We start from the raw sequence: 22,886 nt of genomic DNA, 5'->3' as shown, positions 1-22,886 counted from the left end.
TCTTCTGTGTCTATAACTGAGAATCTTCCAGCTGAGCAGCTTCTGAGGCCATGACTCAAGCAGAAGAAAAAAGGGCTCCTTCCTGCATCAGTAAGCTATTTGGGAGGCAACACAGACGGTCAGTGCCTTGAGGGTACTGACTACATTTAAGGTCTTCAAAATTTATTTTACAATTGGGAAAATAGAACTCTGTCTCCTGTCTCATTATCGTGAGACTTGTTCTTCGTATTCAGTTTTTTAAAATAGTTTTTCCAAATTGGGGGCTAGAACTGTGAATCACCTTGCACATCTACTAACTGCCTTCTGTAATAAGAGTGTTATGTATTATATATATGAATTCTTTGTGATATATGCAAGAGACAGACTGCTTTGGTTTCATTCCCAGTCCTGCCATGTGTAAATATGGAGAGTTCCTATTTACCCAAATATGCTATTTCCTAATACTCCTGACTTCATTTTTTCACCAAGCTTGTGCTTACTTAGCAGTGTGATTTTTCATTTACTAAAACTGCTGCTTAATTTATACATCGAACTCACTCGTCTAATCCTTTCAGGTTAAATTTGAGTAGATAAATTTGGTAGCTGGTTTCTGAGTTCTTAATAAACCTAAATGAATTTTACAGTCTGTAATAACATTCATATTAAATATTTTCTGAAATATTTAGAGCAGTATTAGCAGTTAGTGAAATGTATTAATTTTGAACATTTTTTGAATGCTTTGCCACAAGTATTTCTATTCTTTTTTTTTTTTTTTAACCAATTACTAATAACAGTGTTGATCTTTCTGTTTGGTTTATCAAGTGACATGCTAAAGAACATTCCAGTACTTTAATTTGCGCAGAATGTTTTTCTCTTCTGCACTGTATCGTCATTACTGCTGGATATTCCTAAGTTCATTACTACATAAACCAGCTATGTTAAAACAGTGTGATTGTATTTTTGGAAGCAAGGAAAAGAGCATCAAGTACATTAGTGAAATACTTCATAATGACCTCTGTTATAATTCTTTCGGATCCATTAAAACTGTCTGTGCATAGTAAGTGCCATAATCATAGAATAATAGGGAGCCTGTGGTAGCCCAGAAGATGCTTGGTACTGAAGAAATTCATTTGCAGCTGTCCTTGAACCTTGACTGTTTATTGTGATGGTACTAAATAGTCCTTGACTGAAGTGTACATTTGTTGTTCATGTCTATAGTGTAGGTATTTTAGCAATGCTTAGGAGTACTTGCTTTTACTCTCTTAATGTAAGATGGTAGCAAGAGCGTGAGAAGTTTCAGCAGTTCGCATCTGCTGCAGTAAAAGAAAATGTTTGACTTTCTGCCCAGCATTGCTAAATACAGAAACTTAGAAAACAGGAATTTAAAAATATCCTTTCCCTTGAAAATGCTCTGTGATGCTATTTCCCAGGATATATGTTTGTTGTTGTTGTTGTTTTTAATAGTGTGGTGATGGGATTTTTTTTGTGCTAAAATGTATGTGTTAGAATTCATTGTTTAATTTAGTCAGATGTAAGTTGTAACTAGGAAGTGCAAAGATGTGGGTTATGTACAGGAAATTCAGCAATTAGGGTGGCATAATTGTACTTTGATCTTGGCTTGTGTTCCCTACATTCCTACCTCACAAAAACATGGTGAAGTCTCTCTAAACATTTAAAAGCTGAATATTATAGATATCCTAAGTACTATCTTATGCTGTTTAATACAGTTATCAAACATTTGTCAGTCACACAGTGACTGCATGCCATAGCACTGGATATGTGTGGTGGGTCTGGCGTTACCCACACCACCCATCACTGAGAACAGCTGCTAAGTTGTCCATAAGCAAGGCAGACATGCTGCAGTCCAGCTTAAGAGCAATTAAGAATAACTTGGACAGTCTGTAAGTTTCTGCCCATGCACTATGGGTGTGTACCTGCACCTACAGGTTTCTCGAGCCCTGTAGGTATCTGCAGCTTTTTAGAATCTTACTAAACTGCTTGGTCTGCTTATGGGGCTCTGCTGTCGAGTCATTTAACCACATGGTAAGGGTGCATGGCTGCGCGTTTTGTTTTGATACCAGGTTAGGGCTGTGGCACAAAGCTGGAGCTGGGTTTATATGGGATTTTTTAGCTGTGTTTCTCTGAGCACTGAATCCATGTGCTAACAGGTCCCCACAGCACAGTCACACCCCAGCAAGGACAGGGCTGCCAGGGGGTGGGAATCCAGCCAGCTGGACACACGTCTTTCCTAAGACAGCTTTTGGAGTCAGAAGACTTAAAGCATTTAAGCATTTCTCATCTCCAAAGACCTAAACTTGTATTTGTCACAGATTACTTGGTTTGGTTCTTGTTGGTTGTGCGTGCGTTTCCATGTTAGAAAACCCCTGGTTCAGTAGGAAAGCAAATCTCTGTTGGGAGGGTCTGTGGGCAGCAGCAGCAGTAATGCTGCAGAAAGCCTATAGAGCATGAATAGCAACTCTCCCCGTCTTATACCTGTCTGTTTGATCCTACCTTTGTTTTTCATAGCAAATAATCTTTGGCAGAATAAAGTTGGTGGCTACGTGGTAGTATGCACATGTCCTATATATAGCTCAGTCCTTTTAGTTGCTCATTAGTAATTTCCTGCATGGTGGATGCAGCATTCAGACTATACTAAGGAACATAAATCTGTGGCACTCTGGTCACTTGCTTTATTAGGATAGGAAAAATCCTTATTATGTTGCAGCAGAAATTCAGCCTAATGCAAGTAGCAGCTGAAACTGTTCCTTAAACTCCATGGAGATTTGGCTTTTAGAATAATTTTGAGGGGATGAGAGCACTACACAGGCTGAAAGCAAAGGCAAAGTACATGAGTGGCTTCATTGTTGGCCCAGATGGCATGACTTAATTAAATAAAATATCTGTGTTGCTTATGTGTTGATGTCTGACACTAGCCCTGGGCCAGGCTTGCAAATAACTGTGGTTTGCTAACGTGTGGCTTTTCAACCAAAATCTGTATTAGCGCTCATGAACCGTGAGTAGTAATGTGGCCTGGGCTTGAGGCACAAGCTGGGTACTGAGAGATGAACAGAGTGGGGCTTGAGGAAGGAATTTCACAACCTTTAAGAGACGGTACGTTTGTGATAGAATATACTTACCGAGAAATCCTAGAAATCAGGCTGGTGGAAAAAAAAATCTGAGCATCTTTGCTAATTGTTTTTCATTTCTTTCAGGTGTGCTAAGACCTTGGTTTTCAGCTGTTGCATTTCAGTGGGAAGCACAGGACATAGGACAAGGGTAGGTATAAACTGAAGTTGTCTTTCACCAGTGTCTGTGGGTAGGGTGTAAAGGTGGCATTGAGGCACCCTTCCATCTCCAGGCTTGCTTCTGATTTTCACCATGTTACAGCAGCTATCAACAGAGCTGTAACTCAGAAAAAGCATTCTAGCCTCCTCATTTTCTGGTGCCGATCAGGGATTTATAACAGTTCCTCACTAGGGGCTGCTAAGGAAATTTCTCTGCTCTACAGCAGTAAGATGTCATCTTCCCTATGGTGGTATTCCTCCCTGGTGTATTCTGCTGTCTCTGTGACCCCTACTTGCGACCAGAATTTGGGTACCTAGGGAAGCCAAGAGCTGGCATACCAAAATGGTGCTGCTTTTTCCTCTGTTCCCCCAATGGTAAATATCGAGGTTCCACTTTCAGCTATAATGTGTGAAGTTACTGTGAAAAGATGCTGTCTGAGGAGCAAAAACAGACAGTGTATTCATGTCTAGACTAAAGCATGTGCGAGTTTCCAGCTTGGAAAAAAAGGTCCAAAGAAAAGTGCTGAAAGAGGACTAAGTAAAAGTTACCCCGGCCACCTGTAGCTGATTGAGAATGTGAGTAACATAGCGGGAGCAGGGGGAGGTACTCAGGGCAGGGAAGCAAGGAGTGGGAAGGAGTCCATGGAGGGCAGGTAGCAGAAGGGTCAGGTGAAGAGAGTTGCCTCAGACAGTAACTGGAAGTCAGCTGTGATTGTGCGAGCACTTTGTCCATGGAACGATCATACCAATGTTTTTGTTAGAGCAACTAATTTTAGGCAATAAATGTGGTTGTAAACTTGAGTTAGTAGAGATACATCATCTGTTCCTTGACTAGCTTTTGGCTTTGCAAATGAATGCTGTGTCAGACATGCATCTTTGCAGTCAAAAGTTGTGGAAACAAGTCCTTCACATTCAGTGTGTTTGTTTTTTTCCACGTTTTGGTTTCTTTATAGAATCTCCATGAAATGCTTGTCTTTCAGATCTTAAGATTCAGTCTGCAGAACTGAAACATAGCCTGTCAGTGCTCAGAGATGTATCCTTGCAAACCCTAAGCACGAGCATGCTTGTGGTTCAGAATGGATCTTATTATTAATGGATTTGACCTAAATACTTCTAATATTTACTAGGTGGTTTTCCATATCTCTTGGGAAGTATGTGTAGGCAGACATCAGACCTATTCAAACTGAGTCAGAATTCTAAAACCTCCCTTTCAATTAAAATAATCTAATATAGAGGGTTGGTGCATATTGTTTCAATGGTAACCTGAAGGGTTGACTCTTAATTTTAATTCCTACTTAGAAGTTGCACATATCTTGCATTAAGCAAAGATGATTGCCATCTGGAAATTGAAATAATATTCTTTGCTACTCTAGAATTTATATAATTTGTAAAAAAACACTGAAAAATTCAGAACATTTCATTCTGCAGTATGTTTCTTTTTTAACTATTAACGCCCTTTTATTCAGACAGAGAAATGAATATCTGGCAACATTTTGTGTTTGATAAAAGGTTGGAAAGCAAGTTTTGAGCTGGGAGAGAAAATAGCATTTGTGATGGCTTTTCCTGCACTCTTTTCAACATCACCCATTTTCAGTGGGGGTGACCTGGTTTATGATCTCTTGTTTAATAAAGCCTGGAAGCACGATGTACCTAGCTTAACATATTTGCCTAAGTAACATTTACTGAAATATAATTTAACCCTAGACTTAAAGGACTATTAAAGTTTCTTTTAACAATATACTTCTAACCTTAGAATCAGTTAAAGAAGAAATGGGTTATGCTTCAGTGCTCAAACTATGTGGATTAAAAAGAAATTCTGACATAGAGGAAAGCATGCAAGTGAAGGCTACCCCGAGGCAGCCTTAATGTGAAAGCTGACAAGCCAGTGCATACTTTCTTGCTTACCAATTTACTCTTTTCAACAAAACGGTGAACCGATCATGGCAACTCCCTCATCACAGAGCATGCATGAATAATCCTGTGAATAAAATAAAATGTGCCTTGCCCTCTGCACCACTTCTCAACTTTGGTTCATGAAAAATTGAGTAATGAAGTATCTAATAGCAATGCATATCTCATCATCGTCATTTAATGGCACTAAAATGAAACCTAGTTTAGCAATATTGAAGAGGTCATGCAAATATCCTGTAGTAAGGTGTGTTTTATGTAAGAACATACTATATTGAAGACGTAATAGTGGCATACATAGAAGGTACTTATGAATAACTGCAAAAGGATATGTGCATACACAAATCTTTTTTTTTCGTCCACCTGAGTTTGTTTACTTTCCTCTCTGCAAAATCTGTCCTTGCCATCCTTTTCTGACTATTACAAGTACAGCATTTGCTATCTATTTCATGCTAGCCCTGATAGTATTAAGGGCTGGTGAAAGAAAAACAGTGGGCTTTTATGTGCACTGGTAGCCACTCATTCTTCCTTTTAATTATGTGAATAGTATTGCTCTGATCATTTTGAAAGCTAAAGAGAAAGTTAATGTCTGAAATAATAAAAATGTAATAAAAGTAGATTGTTTGCAGAAAAAAAAAACCACTGCATTTTACCTTTTATGTTATTGAATTTGGAACACAGTACTACATAATTCAGCTGAACTGGAACAGTATCTTGTTTCTGCTGTGAGTCTTTGACTATAATTATAATGCTAGCATATCACTTGGTGTCTTATCTGTCGAGTAAAGAATGAGCAAGTTACTGTGAGCCTGTTCTGAGCATTTTTTGCAGAGAAGGAGCCTGCTAGCATCAGATACAGAGCATCACAGTACCAAGAGGCATTTAACTGCTTCAGAAGACTAATGCATTTCTTAAACAATTCTCACAAAAGATTTTGCAATCTGGGAACCCAGCCTCTGAACACATAAACTGTGGTTTGTTTTTCTTTTGTCTCTTTTTGTTGTTGTTTTTTGTTTGTTCATTTGTGGGTTTTGTTGTTTGTTTTTTTTTTTTTTCCTGAGGTATCTATGTAGTATAGTACAGTTCTTTTTAAGCATTGGGCAGGTGGAAACTGGCTGACAAAATCACTGAACAGCATTTTCATGCATAGTAACCCCCAGAATTTTGGCTGCAAAAAGGTTTCATCACATTTCTGAAGCCTGTTGTCCATGATGCTGGGATACAGCGATCTTCAAATATTCAGTAAGCCAGTTGTTACATTGCATGTAATTAATAGTGAAACAATTCTGCAGGGCTTGGGAAGTGATGGGATTTTTTTGCCAGTTCAGCTTTGATGTTCAGTAAGAAATACTGAAAAGAGACCTTGTATTAAATAAAACATTATTGTAAAAGAACAGGAACATGAAAACATAAGCTTGCAGCATGGAAAGAATATGGAAGAGGAGAAACAGAAGCACTCAAACCAGAAGTAGTTTTCTGTTTTTAGATTGAAGCAGTAACTAATGAAAATATTTGCAATTTGCATAACAGGGAAATAACTCCAATGTGGATCTGCTCTGAGGGTGCAGTTTTATACCGTGTAGCTTGGTAGCTCATCTGTCCCAACCTGGGTAGTTGTGTCGCTGCAGGAGCAAAAGGTTTAGTGTGGACTTTGCAAACACAGGCAGGTTTGTGGATGTCTAGGTTGTGTGTGCTGCTGCACTGACTAGAATGAGTAAAATTAAAGCTGATTTGGTACTTGATTAAAGCAAGCTTGGATTTGCACAATTTATTTCAGTGTGGACCTACCCCATGGAAACCTTTGCTTTTAGGGCTGGTTTGTTCAGCCAGCACTGAGATGGCTTATCAGTTTGGGAGCAGCTTGTCTTCCATTTTATTAAACTTTATAAACAGCTTTAATGACTTTAAAGGAACTTTTTGCCTTCTTTGGAGTGCATAAGGCTATCTCAGTTAGACCTATTTACTGACAGAAATTATTAAAGTCCTTCTAATGCTTTAATAGGCCTGTTGGGCACTCTTCCTGTTTTCCTTCTAGCTTGCCAGCTTAGCCCTGGCAATGACATTTTAATCCTATATACCCACCAACGCCACCACCTTGTTTAGCCAGACCAAGAGACTACAGTTCTGGTCATTATATTCATTGCTCTTCACAATAAAACATTTGTACTCAGGCTGTCAGTAAATGTTTCTATTTAACTAGTGATTTAGTGTCCTGGATTATGCTGAAAATACTTTGAACTGATGGTTTTCTTAAAAGGCCAAACCACTTTTTATATTGCATCCAATATTACTTTGAATACACTGGGAAGACTTATCCAGCACTGAATGTTTCTGCAGACTTCTAATAATATGTTAGAAACAAATTCAGAGAATGAAAAATTGCTTTGACAGTCCTCAAAATTCTCACATTTGAGACAAGAAGAGGTGGATTTTATTATCCTTCCTTAGGATTAACCGTGCCCTTAATACCAATGTGTTTCCCTATGCAAAAGCAAGGAGAGTATATCCCTTAGCAGGTATTTGCTTGCTTCTGAGGTTATGTTTTCCAGGTGATTTGCAGAGTTTTCATATGTGCTTTTCATTAATCTTAGGATGAGTGCCCTGCAAATTCCTAGTCAGCACTTGGAATATCTACCCATTATTTTCTAAATGTGCAGAATTCTTTGTAACTAGCACAGTACTACCTGGTACAAAATCACTGATTTTTGCTAGTTGTGTAGAAAAGTGTTAATTCTCAGAAAACATCCATATATATATATGATATGATATATATATGATAAGATACTACTTTATATACATATGTATATAAAGTAGTATCTTTTTTTTTTTCTTTTCAGACAGCTGAAAACAAGGGAAATCAAATAAACAGCAGTTGATTACAGTTTCTGGGTATGTGGGTTTAATAATAATTCACACATATCATGAAGGCTGTTGAAATTGATACGTCTTTCCATTTAGCTTCCCGTGCTCTAGATCCACTTCTTAAACCTCTCCATGGCTGTGCATGTTCCTCATAAAGTGCTGCCAGAGTCCCACAGCTACAGTCCCTAAGAAGGGACTTTCAGAAGGTTTGAAATGCCGTTGCTGGTATTGTAGCACCAAAACTGCTCAGAAGACTGAAGTGAGATACATGCCCTGAAGGAGTATCTTGCACGGTTAAAGAACTCCTTGAGGAAGAGATTCTTGGCACTATCTGTATAAAATGACAGATAATAAAAGTTACTTCAAATAGAAATGTATATTTAAAAAAAATCACCTTTAGGGAAGAGCGAGTAAATGTGACATGCTTCTTTTTGTTCCCCTGAATTGCTTTAGAAATGTAGGTTTAGTACCACTAAAAATGTAATTTTTCATGTTTGCATGTGTAGCTGTAATCCCAAGCTAATTTTCAGCAGTAATAAAAACAAAAATAGAAATAACCTGATTACTAATTCTAACTGTAAAGCAGAACACTTGTAAAAGCTAATTGTGTAACGCGGTGCAACCAATTTGTTAGTCTCTCCTTTACAGCTCTCGTTGTAAAACGTTCTGTGTAGATTAATTGGTTGTTCACAGCTGAGACTGCAGTGATAAAATCGGAAAGCTTCTGAAAGCTGATAACTCTGAAACAGATGCTGTGACTTCAGTGCCGTTGTTTGCAGATGACAGCAGAGCTTCCCGTAATAACAGCAGAACCGCACAGAAACCAAAGCACGAGTTTTGCTTAAAAAACCGTTTCGAGAGGCCACAAAGTACCGACGAGCCAGCAGTTTCTGCCGCCGGCACTTCACGGCTCCTTCTCCCCGGCTGCCTCCCCGTGAGTAACCCCCCGGTCCGCCGCAGGACGCGGCCCCTCAGCCGCCGCCCGCCTCCAGCCCGCGGCGGCGCGGCCCGGCCCGGCCCGGCCCGGCCCGGCGCTGCGAGCCGCCCCGCACCGCCACCTGGCGGGGCACCGCAGGCCAGGCGCCTCGGTACTTTCCGCCCGGGGAGCCCCAAGGGTCTGCTCGCTGCCGTGGCTGCCCTGGGAGGCTTCCCCACCGCGCCCCGTGCCCTGGTGCCGTGGGGAAGGAGGCTGGGGACAGGCAGGGGTGGGTGTGAGGGGAGCCAGCTCCCCGCGCCTGCCCTACGTGACCCGCCCAGCTCAGCGGTGGAGGGCGAGGTATAATGGATGCCGGCTTTGGGTGTTGGATTGATGGCCTTCCAAATAAAAGATTGTCAAGAACTGGATGATAACGCTTGGCCAAAGTTCTTTCAGATGGCTCCCGATTTAGGCAGTATTAGTGCTGACTGAACGATCCTTAGAAAGGGAACAGCGATAGCCCCTGTTTCTGGCAGATATTTGTATGACCATGGACCAAATCCTGCTTCCTACCTCTGATAGTAGTGCAAAGCACCCACACCAACCTCAGTGAAATTCCCCTGTATTTATATTGGTATTGCCATGAACTGTCGGTTTAATTTCAACCATACCTGCTTTGTACCCAAATTTTCATATCCTCCAGTAAGTGAAGTTAAATCAACAGCAGTCATAGGCATGCTCTGAGGGGGTGGCATTCATCAGAGATCAGGCAAGTGCAATACTGCCTGCCAATTACGTGGGAATCTGGAAAGTTTTTTTTTTTCAAACCTCTCCAGCATTCCCTTCAATACAGGTCAGTAATGAAATCCTTCAGTCATTTATAAAGTCATTATACCAAATTATTTCCCACAAAACTGTATTTAGTCTAATGGGTATATGTAACTATTGCATACATATACGTGGGAAAGAAAAAGCCACTGAATTGCAAATTTTCTTAAGCTCAGTAAAAATCATTCCTACAGTGGTTATTCAAAATATTTCCAAAGCAGGCTTGTTTAGAAAATCAGCTTTGCACAATTGTCTTTCTACTGTTCCCAAGCCGTTCTAAAGTAGCCAAGCAAATGCTTCAATGTTTGTTGTCTTATACTAAGTGTTGAAATCCTCTTTGTCTCACATCATGTCTTTCTGTCATTATATTGCATGCATCACACCTTGTCAGCTGGTTCTTGAGAAAGAAACACTAACTCTGTTCCTGTCAATACTGTTTTCTGTCTCCAGAAGGATTTTGCTGTAGATTATTGATGTGAGACAAAGATGGGAGGATGTGCAGCCTAACCAGTATAAACTAGCAAATTGTACAGCTGCACGTTTTAGTGATTCCTGATAGCACAATGTGTGTATATAGAAGAATCTCATGGAAGATCATCATAAGACTTAAAAAAAAAAAAAAAAAAAGTTTAAAAGTAGTAATAACATTGATGGCAGAAACAAATATAAAGAGAGGCAAATACAAATTTAGTTTTCAGTTATATTACTGAACACTAATTTTTGGTGGCCTTTTGATCTTATATTCAGTTTTATTTCATCAATAAGCAGGAGAAAATTAAGGGGAAAAATACGTACAAAAAGAGATTTAAAGCATTTATTAATAAAGTTTATATGTCCATACAGAATAACATACTGGAAGTGAAAATACAAAAGTTGGTTCAAAGAGAAACCATTAGAAACCACAAAAATACTTTATTGACATTATACAAAACTCTATAATCTGATGCTTAACTGTAGTTCAGCATCTATTTTGCACTAGCTGGGGATTTTCCTTTCTGGTTAACTAAAGAAAACCTTTATAATGAATACACTGCCGCTTTTGTATTGACAGCATGAGTAAATATTGACTGAGCATTTGGGGACTAACAGAAGAGAAATACAACAGTTGGAGTAATGGAGAGAGGTTGTCATTAATAGGTAATAGATTCTCTAACTTCTGTATGTTAAGTACATTTCAAGTATAAGTATTATACCTAAGCTGCTGAACTGCTGTTGCTGAGGGTCTCTTTTTAAATTTTCATTTCCAGAAATGTTATAAAGAATTGGGATATTGTTCTGCTTAGATTTGGGCTGTGTGTTATCGGCAAAAGCAGAAATCTGAGCATTAAGGGCTGAGCTAGGTTTTGGAAATATAAGAGTGGAAAGCATCTGTCATGTAAAATGCTTTAAAAGAAATTCTGCAACTTCCTTGTATATTTGAATCAGATTTTTTTCAAAAATCTCAGTGTAATTCCAGTGAAAGTAATACTTTATAGTAGTAGTACATGGTGAAATTTGTACTTAAAAGCAAATCAATTGGTAGATGAGCTCTGATTTCTTGTAAGTATAATTAATTGCTTAACTTATCAATCATGCAAACCAAAGCATCACAGCCACGTCATTTAAATGTATATACATTACGTATTTCTCTGTGTTGTGCTCATGAAGTAACATGAATATGTGTGTTAACATTGGCTTGTAATAACAATTGGCATAGTTCAAATAGATGACGATGTAGATCTATTTGCACAACAGGATGTAAACTGGGCTAATCTTGTTTAAGGTTTGCAATGTTTTGTTACTTTTGTCTTGGTCTCTGTCGGTACTGCTCATGTAAGTGGAGATTGTGGCTCTTGCAGAACAACCTCGATGGTGCTCTACACCTGCTTGCACTTAGGAAAAGAAACATTTGTTACTCTTATTTATGTAATTGCTTAAACTGCATTTTAATTTTAACAGCTTAAGTATGTTGGTGGAGAAAAATGTTTTCTGAATGAAAGTTTGATCAAATGCCCAGGGAGCCAGAGAAAGTCTTTCCATTGACTCAAGAGATTTTGTTTCAGGCATTTTATTTAAACAATATTCCTCTCAACCATAACTGAGCAAAGTTACGTGCTTTTCATGAAAGAAAAAAAAAACAACTCCAAACAAAAATATTTCAAACATCCATATTTAATTTAATCTTTTAAGGAAAGAAAAAAAGAAAAAAAAAAAAAAGAAAGAAAATTAAATCTTTCCATTTTACATTTTTCTTTAAATTTAAATTATACAGAAAGCTGCATTTATATTTTAAAAACAATGTATCTGTTTGAGTATTACAAAACTCTATTTCTTCTTGCTAAAATGGAAATTGGATAGGATTCTGTTGGAGTAAACTCAACAATTGCTTAACTTCTTTTGTGTTATTCTTCATTCCCATTAATAGGAATAACATGATACCTATACATAGCAATTCCCATCACTATGGGCTCTTAAATAAACATTAGGAAATATTAGTCTCAACGTTAAAGACTCCATTTAGCACATTGCCCAGCTATGTATTTTATATTTGCAAACAGGGCTGGCAGTCCAGATTTTTTTGACCACTCATTACACTAATGCTCACAGGCTTTCCAGGCAAGACTCTTTACAGAGCTGAGCAGGTTCAAAATGTATCAGGGGGCCTTATCACTCAAAGTAAACATTCAAAGCATATTTCCCCTTTGCTGAAAGATTTACATTAGTTCCCTGTTAGACAGCGTATCAATTACAGTGCTATGTTTCCTACATTTCATAGGTATGAGCTTCCCCTTCACTGTCACCCCAACCAAGTTTAAACTACAGATGCTATAAAAGCAGGATCTGGCTATGTCCGTTTGACAGAAGTCTTTGAAACTATTTAGCTGAAATCTTGGAGGTGTTAAATCACACCTATGTTTACATTTTGAGCTCCAGGCTTTGATGCCCTTCGTTGTGCCAAACAGCACAATTTCTACAAAATTTTCCGAAGACTTTTTCAGTGCTACTGTGTAAACAACACTTAGCTGATCTGACAAAGCTTATCTCCTTGTCTGTCCCTGAGATACGTGATCCCAAGCTAATCTGAGCAATAATTCAAGCAAAATGTTTACTGATGAGCAAGTGCATAAGAAAGTTATGTTTTAGAGATTTCATTCTCCAGAGAGCAAGATCGAGGACTAATTCCCCTGCTGGGGGTATCACCAGGAATTGCTGCGCAGCTCTGCGGTGCCATCCATGTGTGGACATGGATGTGAGCCTGGGCTCCTCTGAGCTGACACGAGCAGCTGAGGCGCTGCCTGCACGGGAATGTGCAGGGAGGTTTCTGCGTGGGAATGCGACAAGAGGATGGAATGAGGATGGACGTCTTTCCATCTCTGCAAACCCAGCATGGATGCTCTGCTTTACATGTGAAGCCGCTTTGGATTATTGCAACATTAAACTTATCTGGTATGCATTTGAGAAAGAGACGTTAAATTCACATTGCCCTGCTGAACACACAAACACTGGTGATTTCTAGTGATATTAGATAAAAATCACAGGTTGTGGTGCAGGGGGCATTTTTTGGTTAGTTTTGTAGGTGGAAAAAAAAAAAGGCAACTAAAATTTTAACTGACATAAAAAGAAAAAAGTTACTCTTAACAGAAGTTGCCATCATTCCGTACTCATATTCCATACTTCCCAGGAAAGCTTTCCATTTTGCCATATCTATTTATAAACTGTGACTTGATATTTTTTATTCAGAGAAGTTGTAACAGGAACCAGATTAACCTAGACATCATGACAAATAAAACACAATTACGAATGAGAAAACAGAGTAGGCTGAGAAAAAGCTGCTCAGGAAGTTGTGCTAGGGAAGGGAAAATTGTGCATTTTGTTTAGTGAGGGGCTCAATTCTTTCCCTTTTTTTCGAAGATTTGGTTTTGTGCTAAGTGACTACTGGAAATACTCATTGCCTGTGTATATGTAGTGATAGCTTCATTTGAAATTCTTGCACAAAAACTGTTTTTCTTAAAGGTGTTTAACAAATTATAAATTTGCTTCAGGCTGTGCAGGTGTTGAAGTCCTTTATGAGAAATAAGTTTTACAGGAAGTCAAGAGAGATCATTGTAAAAGTCCTTTCTTGTTTCAATGTTTGTGGCTCTGTAGAAGTTTTTTTTTCTTGCTGCTTCTTGGACTCTAAAATCAATACTTTTATCGGTGTATACATTCAAAGAAGTGGAACTTAATTATATAGAAATATATACATTTACAAAAGTCCCAGTGCAAATTTCTGGATGTTGTATGTTTTACAGAGTGGAAAAGAAAGAAAGAAATGAAGTATAAAGCTAGTAGAAGCAGGTCTTCTGAACCTCTCTCAGTGGAACCAAAGGAGACATAATATAGGACTGAATTTAAAAATTAGAGGGTGAAAGGTTCAGAGTAATTCATTTATGAAAGATCTTCTTTATGAAAGATTATCTTTTTTTTTCTTTCTCAGATCCATTTCCAAGTCTTGAAAAAAATCTGAACGTTTTTTCTTTGAATGCAAAATACAAAATGTCTGTGAAAGCTCAACTCTTAGTCACCAGGGAAAAAACACAGGTTTTTATGGGTATCAGAACCTCCACTGCACTGTATGAACTGAAGCGTGCCCTTTTAGTTTGTCTTCATTAATGCTATGATGAGCATTTTCCTTAGTAAATTGGAAAAAAAAAATAAAGGGGTGCTTGTACAATAAGACGTTCTCACACAGCTATCTGTGCACCATAAGCTGTTTGTAAAATAGAGACTCATGGCCAGAAGTATGATAGAACTCATCAAAAGCAGTTTCATATCCTGTGGCAGAATGTCTTTTGTCACAACTAAATAAATGAGTTGGCAGAACAAGAATGACAAGACAACCAGACCCCAGGACAAAGCTGTGATGAAGGCAGGAGACCTTGTGGACATAAAGTAGCTGCCAGCCAAAGACGGGGCGCGTCTTGTCCAAAGTCCAATTCCATGTGGAATAACTTATCCTGACCTTAAATGTATCTCAGCTATGAAACGAGTCCTTTACTTATTCGGTGAATTAAGAGTATCTGTATTCTGTGCTTTGCAGGGCCTTGCTTTTACAGTTTTTAAAATTCTTGTTCTCCATGCTAAGCAAAAGTCTAAGCAAAAGCCTGTCACGTTTTAAGCAGCGGCTGTTTAAAATTCCAGTCGACGGTTGACTTTTGATGTGATATTTTTGCTCTGAAATTCCACTATATAACTACTTACTGCACTATATCAAGTAAATGCTCGCTGGACACTTCAAACCTAATCATTTTGATCCACCTTAATCAAGATTTCTGTCTAATCTGTCCAACTCCTTGGCAAATGCTACAGCCAGCAATACTAATATGTTAATGTATATAGCTCTGCTCTATGTAATGTTGTCTCAGTTTAGGATCTTCAAGAAAAATACAAGAAATACACTGCATGGTCTGCCTTCTGTTGGTATTTCAACTCTACTGGCTTCATCGAGGTTCTCAGGCCAGGGTGGAATAACGGGATTTGTGCAAAGGTGAGGAGCGGTGTAATCTCACTTGTACAGAGAGGAATGATAGAAAGCTTCCCTATGAAGCATTCATATGGGGAGGAAATACATCCAATTTTCAGTCACTGTTTTTCAGGAAGACCTTAAATAATTTTGTAGGGATTTTGTCACCTTTGTGAAGTCTAGAGATATCTCAAAACCAGAATATATATATATATAAATAGAAGGATAAAAGATAGAAGGGAAAACAGCAGGAAAAGCATTAAATGTTCACTCAGCTTCATAGAAATTTTCATAGAAACTTTCACGTTCATAGAAACCTCGTAGGCCTAGGTGTTATGTACTTGCAAAAAGTTTTTCTTTTCATAATGTACTTATTAAATATGGCTGTTTTATTAACTATATACAAAATTGTGAGAGATCCCAGTGGTTTTTATTTTTTTCCTTAAATGAGAACAGGTGCTTTGATACGAAATTTTGGAGTAAATGTGAAGCTTAGTCCAGTATTTTCCCGTTTGCCAAATGAACGTTGCGGCAGTGTCTGCAGTAGGCATATGTCAGGTATCAACTGAACATTTGTGGACTCAGCCTCAGGTTGGGGCTGAATTCATTTTTTACATTGATAGATTTTTGTCACTTGAAAATATTTGTGTTGTGGTAATTTGGCCTTAGCAAAATGTGATTTAACAGAAGTACAGTGTGCCATTTCTTGGTTACGAGAATGACTGCAAAAATAAATAGGTCCTGTGACATCAGAATCTTAGGCTAAGCAGTAGCTGTCTAATTGATTTTAAGGGGAGCAGGATTTTATCCTTACAGATATACTTGCTCCTTTAACAGGCATAGTTTGAAAATACCTTCTTCACATTGCTTTCCTTTATAGTATTCATGACATTTCTGTGGTTGGTGAGCCATTTGGCTTGGTCTCTGAAAAACCATTGCAGAAATTGGAAGTGCTTTCTTCCAATGAAGGTAGCTTCCAGTAAAATTTCATTAAACTCATGACAGGCAGCATCAGAATGATTTATAGTATTTAAAAAAAAATGTTAGTAATGGTAAAATTAAATGATGTGTCAGTGTTTATTATAGCTGTGTTATTTTTACTGGGACTAATATTTGCAATTGTTTTTTGTAGTTCTTTGTACTTGCCTTTTGTTTTACTGTTATTTTTCTTGTACAGCAGCAGTGACCTTTAGGTCACAGCTTACAGGGCAGATTTTTTTACAAGAATAACATAATTACTGTTCAAACCATATATGAGTGCTTCTGTCAGGTGGTGCACAGTTAAAATTCCATTTGCAAAAGCCCTATTATGCAGTATTGGCAGTCCCTATACTGTAAACACGCTTCTTGCAGGCAATGGGACTTGGAGTATATTGCTTGTTCGTACTTGATGTAATTGCAAATTAAGTCAAAGCAGTAGCTTTGCCAGTGATACTTAGAAAGAGATGCCTGTATATAAAAAGAATATTTTGGTTTTCAGCTTCCAGGTTTTATAGCAAAAATGTATGCTCATAAAGCGGAAGCCAGCCTTTAAAAGCATCACATGAGAGGTGCTCCATGGGCATGGGACAGAGTTCCTTCTAAATCTACTTTGTCCATTTCACGAAAACAGTAGAGAATGGGGTTTTGGTTAGGAATTGCTCTGCAAGTGTCTGTTCTTTCCTCACTGATGATGAATGAGTGGAAATTATTCTAGGAGATATGAAAAGTGCTATTTTTTGTTTTATTCATTGTCGTGTACGTGCATAAATATATATAAACGTGTTTGTTTTAGTTTACTTGCTCAAAGAATCAGTCTGCGCGAAACAGTTGTATTTCTGGAGTTTCATGTGTTTGTTTAAAAATGCAGCTGCACAAAGAGATGCTTGCATTCTGTCAGGTAATAAACCCCTCTCTTCTTCCCAGCTCTGCCATTTTGTCCTCAGAGCAGTTAAGTGCAGCTTGTATTTGCAATATTATAAAAGCTCTTGTCAAAAAACTGGCAGATTTGCTCATGCAGTACCAGAGGCTGAAAACTTTTCCCATTAGCAGCAAAAAAGAACAGTACTGATACTTCCTTCACAGCAAATGCTGGGACAGACTTCAAAATGTAAATTTAGATTAAACAATCAGAAATTTGTATAACTTGCTTACGTTGTCTGTCACAGCATAAAGGCCAAACATATCTGTGCTTTAATGGCTTTGACTGTGAATGCTTGGAACCAGAGATATATTTGGTCCAATGACTGCATAAATGAAAAATCATGGATATGCAAGCTTTTCCTTTAATTCTTCATGTGAACCTTTCCTAAAACTTTTTATAGTACATGTCAGCCAATAAAGAAGTAACATAATACATTAGAGTAAAAGAATCTCATCAGTACTTCGGGCTGGAAATGTCTTGTGTTAGGTTTCACAGGCTTTAGGGAAGTTTGCATTCCTATTACTGAAGATTTTGCATGCAATAAGCCAAATTTTGCTCGTCTTAATCATGTAATCATCCAACTGACTTCAGTTAGTCAGTTCCGCTGATGAAGTCTAGCTAGTTTTTGGCATGTTGAGGATTTTTCTGGTTATCGAAAGCAGCAGCCTTAATATGACACAGCATTGGATTCCAGTTCACAGAGGACAGGAAGAAATGGACACTTGGGTGTCTCGGCAGTGCTATTAATAAGTGTTTTAAGATGTGAAAGTGGGAACTTGGAAACCAGGCCACCACATAGTCAAATATAGACATGGATTTAATACAGCTCATTTATAACTGGTGATTGCTTAGAGGCATCATGGACAAAATCCTTAATGTAAGAGGAAAAAGTGTAGGCTGTCACTTTCAGTTCCAGACTTTAATTTCAATTGTATGAGCAGGAGCAGCTGCACGTTGCTATCAGGCATATGCAGTTTTTAGTGCTAAAAAGGCAGCTGGACTGGAAATACCCCAGAAGTACATATCCATTTGTCTGGTTAACTTCAGCACTTAGACTATCAATCAGGTCAGCCTAAAGAAAAATGAATGACATCAGTCAAAACAATAGGATATCTCTGTGCAGTGATTAGCTCCGTGTAGTACAAAAACTTAAATAATTTGTTCTTTGAAAATGTGATGATTGATTGGCTTCCATTAGGCTTGGATTTTAAAACATTCCATGAACTCTCAGATAAAATGGCACTAAAATGTTATTGCAATAACCAAATAAATCATATTAGACTATAGTGTATATAAGTACTTTAAAACATTATAGATACTAGAATTCTGTGTATAATAAAAAGGTGAAGAATGTAATCCATGATTTTTTTTTATGCTCTCATCTCCCACCAGCATTATCCTGGGCTATTTCCAGTAATAATGGTCATATGGATGTGATTTTTTGTTTTTATATTACATTATATATGCACATAAAAGTTGCACAGTTCTGGATATGTTTGGTCAAATGGGGAGGTATTTTAAAGATATCACAGAGCAGAATTTATCTGGGCTTTTGTTACCAATGCTGCCCATTTTGATTTGATTAACAGCCTTGAAATCAGCAGCTGAAAAATACACAGTTACTATTTAAATATGGTGCTTTTTTCAGTATCGTGTATCTGTGGTTTTCATAGACTCATATAATATTCCAAGTTAGAAGGTACCCATAAGGATCATCAAGTCCAACTCCTGGCACCGCACAGGTCTACCCAAAATTTTAGACTATTTAGATCCCCAAATTTTTTTTGTTCATAGTCCCATAGTTCTGGACAAAGAATCTCTGACCTGTGGTGGTGTTTAGCCCTGAATCTCATGTACAGGAATAAAACAAAACCTTGCCCTGATATTTAGAGTGGCAGTGTAGCTAACACTTGTGATTTATGATGCTTTTCCTAATATTTCACATTTGTCTAATAACCAAGACTCTGCAGGCAAATAATTCCGTGAATCATCTCCTCAAAACAAGCTCTAGGCCCAATGCACGCAAGAATTGCCTAGATATTGTAAATACTAGGAATCATAAATCAGAAGGCAAGGAAAATAGTTCCATCAAACAATGTTTTATTTCATTATTTTAGTATTTCACTTGTGCATTTTTAAGCACGGGTGTTGAGCTTAATTAATTGGTGTCATTGTAAATCTTCGGGGAACCAAAGACAAACAGCACGCATGCAGCACGCGCTTGCCTTTGAAGTCAGTTATAAGTGCATGGCTTTTATACTGTTTGCCAGTGTATTTTGTAACTTGTTTTCTGGTGAGAGAAAAAGGATTGTATTGAGAAGGTCCAGATACCTTCGGAATAGTCTTGGAGTTTACATTAGACTGTTCTCCTCTAAACAGTAATACCTGTGATCTAGGGTATGGTTTCACGCTGGAAGTACCGATCACAAGTTATCACGTTTCTGCAGTGAATGGCAGACTCTAGTGAAAGCATCGTGTTTGAGACTGTTTCACACTCTAGAGCTGATGAAAGCTTTTAGGGAGCTGGTGAGGTTGCCATGGGTAAGATCTCAGATCCATCTGTATGCATTTATGAAGTCATGGTTATTAAATAAGCAGGGGAATTCATTCTCCAGCTTCTAAATTTTGCAAAGGTAAGGCTCAGGGGATTCTTAGTGTGTGTAAAGACCTGATGGGAGATGATGACAAAGGTGGAGTCAGGCTCTTCTCAGTGGTGTCCAGTGATAGGATGAGAGGCAATGGGCATAAGCTGAAGTGCAGGGCGTTCTACTTAAACATAAGAAAAATACTTTTACAGTTCCAGTCACTGGAACATGCTGCCCAGAGAGGTGTTGGGGTCTGATCCTTGGAGGCAATCAGAACATGACTTGACACATCCCTAAGAAACTTGCTGTACTTGAGCCTGGTTCAAACAGAGGGTTTGGTCGGGGTGATCTCCATAGGTATCATCCAGTCTCAAATTATTAGTATTGATTAATGGCCATATACATTTCCTGATTTAGACATTAATGATGTGTCCAAAAATTGACTTTTTTTCTTTAAATCATAAAACCATATTCAGTATTTATTATTAACTGATATCTACAAACTGTAATTCTGATTTAGGCTGTCTGAGATGGGCTTGGATTGTCACCTGGGCATCAGGTAATGTAAGAAGCAAGCACAGAGGCAGAACTGTCCGACCATGTTGAAGCGGGATATAATTGAGGCATAGCCTCAACATCACACAGTAAAGTATCCTATCCCAAATTAATATTATTTAACAAAAGGAGTAGATAGAATTTTAGCTCCCATTTTAGAGCAGCAATTACTTGCATTTAGAAACAAATCTACGTGTTAGAAAAGCTAAAGAGTAGCGTGGGTGTTTTTTTTAGTCTGTTGAGAAAGCATGTATGTGTAAAAAAAAAAATAATAATCTTTCAAATTCCTAAAAATCGGTAAGATCAAAGCTGGAGCTGGGCTGTGTTGAATTTCATGATGATATCTGCTGATATTATCTATTGCTGTTGGCTTACTTTTTAGATTTTTCCTTGGTAGATTATTTTGGAATTGGGTGCTTTGAAGGGAAACAAAGAATTTGCTTGTGTATTTATCCAGTTCCTCTCTCAATGGGGCTGTTGTGTCACAGACAGGTTTCTAGCACACTGGCTGACTGCCCCTGCCCATGGATCTCACTGCCTACAGCTTAGGCAAAATGAAGAGTTTGGCTCCTGCCTGGAATGAGGTATGGGAATTATTTCTAATTCCTTGGTGACTGGGCTGTCTCCTACCTTTCACAACAAATTCTCAACTCCTCCTTCACAGCAAACTTCCCCCCTGCATTACTTATGGCACTGTCAGGGATGCATTTATAAAGCAGTTCTCACTCTTAAAAGCACCAAGCAATACCCAGTGGATAGTTATACTTCAAGCATATTTGGAAGTGAAATTTTTCGTAGATGAATTTGTGCGGCTGTTTAAGACCCAGCCTAAAGTTTCGTACCCATCCTGCCATCCAATGAGTAAGTGCAAGTGCTGGCTTTCTGGTAAGGGGTTTTGTTTTGCTGACACACATACAGAGCTGAGAGGCAGCTGAAGAGCCCACTCTGTTGGCTGCTGGCTTTCTCCTTTCTTCTGTGGCAGACTTTTCTCTCTAGTGTAAAACAATTCAAACTGTCGTCGAAGCTAATTTTGACTAACGTGGTTTACGTGCATTGAAATGGAAGAGAGTTAGTTGCCTATCTTGGCATTACTGAGAATCTGCAAAGAGGGACCTGCTAACAGCTGAAAGCCAAAAATAGCCCAAGCTTGACCTCTTTTACGTAGCTGAACTTGCCAAGAAGTAACCCTGAAAAACACTTTGCAGTAGTATTGCTGCCACTGGACGTACCTGGTGGGCATGAGAGTCCCCGCTGCAATGCCAGTCCGAGCATGGCATGGCCGGCTGCCACGTGTCAGTGAAGGCCTCTGCTCTTGGACGTGTGACAGCTTTGCAGGACAGAAAGGGATAATGCAATAAGGGGAAACTGATTTTCAGGCAGGAGAGGATGAAAGAAAGAAACAGTTGTTGCCTCTGTTTTTAGAGGTCTCGTGGCTGGAAAGGTGATATGACTAATGTTAGTTCCCTAGCTGAGCTCCACCCAGATCAGGTCCACAGCAGGGCAGGGCAGAGCTGCAAGAGAAAGGTGGAACCTTTCCAGTCTTGCCAAGGCTTCAGGAGTGCCTTCAGAGGGCTCTGTGCAGCATTTCTTCTGAGGGAGCCAGGTGGGCTGCTGGGCAGAGGGGAGAGGATTCTAGCCTTACCTGTTTGCAACAAACGCAGGGCTACAGGTGACAAGGCTTGGTTCTCCAAGTAGAAAAGTGAAAATTTTTGTTCTCTGCATGGATAGGATTTTTAACTATAAAATTTGTCCTTTAAAATCGAGAACCTGGTGTTCAGCTTCTATTACTAGCTTTTTTTGTTATGTCAAGATTTGTAGTTTGCCAAATGACTGATGTCTGGGGAAGGTTATATTTGGATTTCCACTATTATCTTCCCTTTTCTCATGCTTCGTCTTTCTTCAAACATGTAACTCCTTTGGGATGAAAACTTTCGTATTTGCTCTCAATGCAGAATGTGGGAGAGGCTGAAGAAGGAGTCAGGCTGCTTGTTACAGCAGCCCCCAGGTGTGAAGGCTTTTTTTTTTTTTATCATAGCATTATCTTCTTTATCATAGCATTTTACTTTTCCCAAAAGCTATTTCTCTATTAAATGGTTTATATAATTCATGCCTTTACTTAATGGCCTTTAAAAATTATTTTAATATTCTCCTTTCATGATTAGGTAGATATGCTGCCTATTAAAATCTCCAAAGTAGCAAATTTTATTGTTTATTTTTATTTAATCTTTTTATTTTTATTTTATTCCATTCATATTCATATTTGTATTCCACCATTTATTTCTATCCTGAGTTTGTGACTGAAAATATGTATTTTCCTCTGGCCCCCTTCTGGTCATTCTTTTAGCTTTCATTTTTCTTTACATGTTAGTGAAAGTTAGCTGTACCAAGTGAAGAATATTGGGCTAGACAGAAATATGACTCTAAATCTTTCTTATTAATCAACCTTTATATTTCTAAAGCTACACCAGTGCAGAAAAGTTGGCCAAAAGGTTTGTAATGAGTTACCAGAACAATAAATAAATAAATAACAACATTTCTTTTTTTGTCTTTCTGCTCAATGCATTTTCTGCTTGCCTTTTCCAGT

General features: G+C 38.4%; 1 protein-coding gene across 5 annotated transcripts in view; it reads left to right on the top strand.

The window, feature by feature from the left end:
- LOC310880342 (uncharacterized protein) overlaps positions 1–22,886 on the top strand; it is a 232,441-nt gene that overhangs the window by 184,327 nt on the left and 25,228 nt on the right. For 3 of the 5 annotated variants that reach the window (XR_014571635.1, XR_014571636.1, XR_014571637.1), the window contains exons 7-9: positions 3,192–3,255; positions 8,009–8,060; positions 8,813–15,943. Coding sequence is in view for 1 of the 5 variants with exons in the window: in XM_083796018.1 (XP_083652144.1) it covers positions 3,042–3,090; positions 3,192–3,255 (113 nt within the window). In the remaining 4 variants the exon portion in view is untranslated. Of the gene's footprint in view, positions 1–2,770; positions 3,091–3,191; positions 3,256–8,008; positions 8,061–8,667; positions 15,944–22,886 lie in introns of those variants that run through there. The other 2 variants (XM_083796017.1, XM_083796018.1) reach the window with 2 other exon arrangements.

Source organism: Anser anser (assembly GCF_964211835.1).
Source record: "Anser anser genome assembly, chromosome: 12".
Taxonomy (NCBI): domain Eukaryota; kingdom Metazoa; phylum Chordata; class Aves; order Anseriformes; family Anatidae; genus Anser; species Anser anser.
Note: the sequence above shows the minus strand (reverse complement) of the source record. Positions and strands in the feature narration are given on the sequence as shown.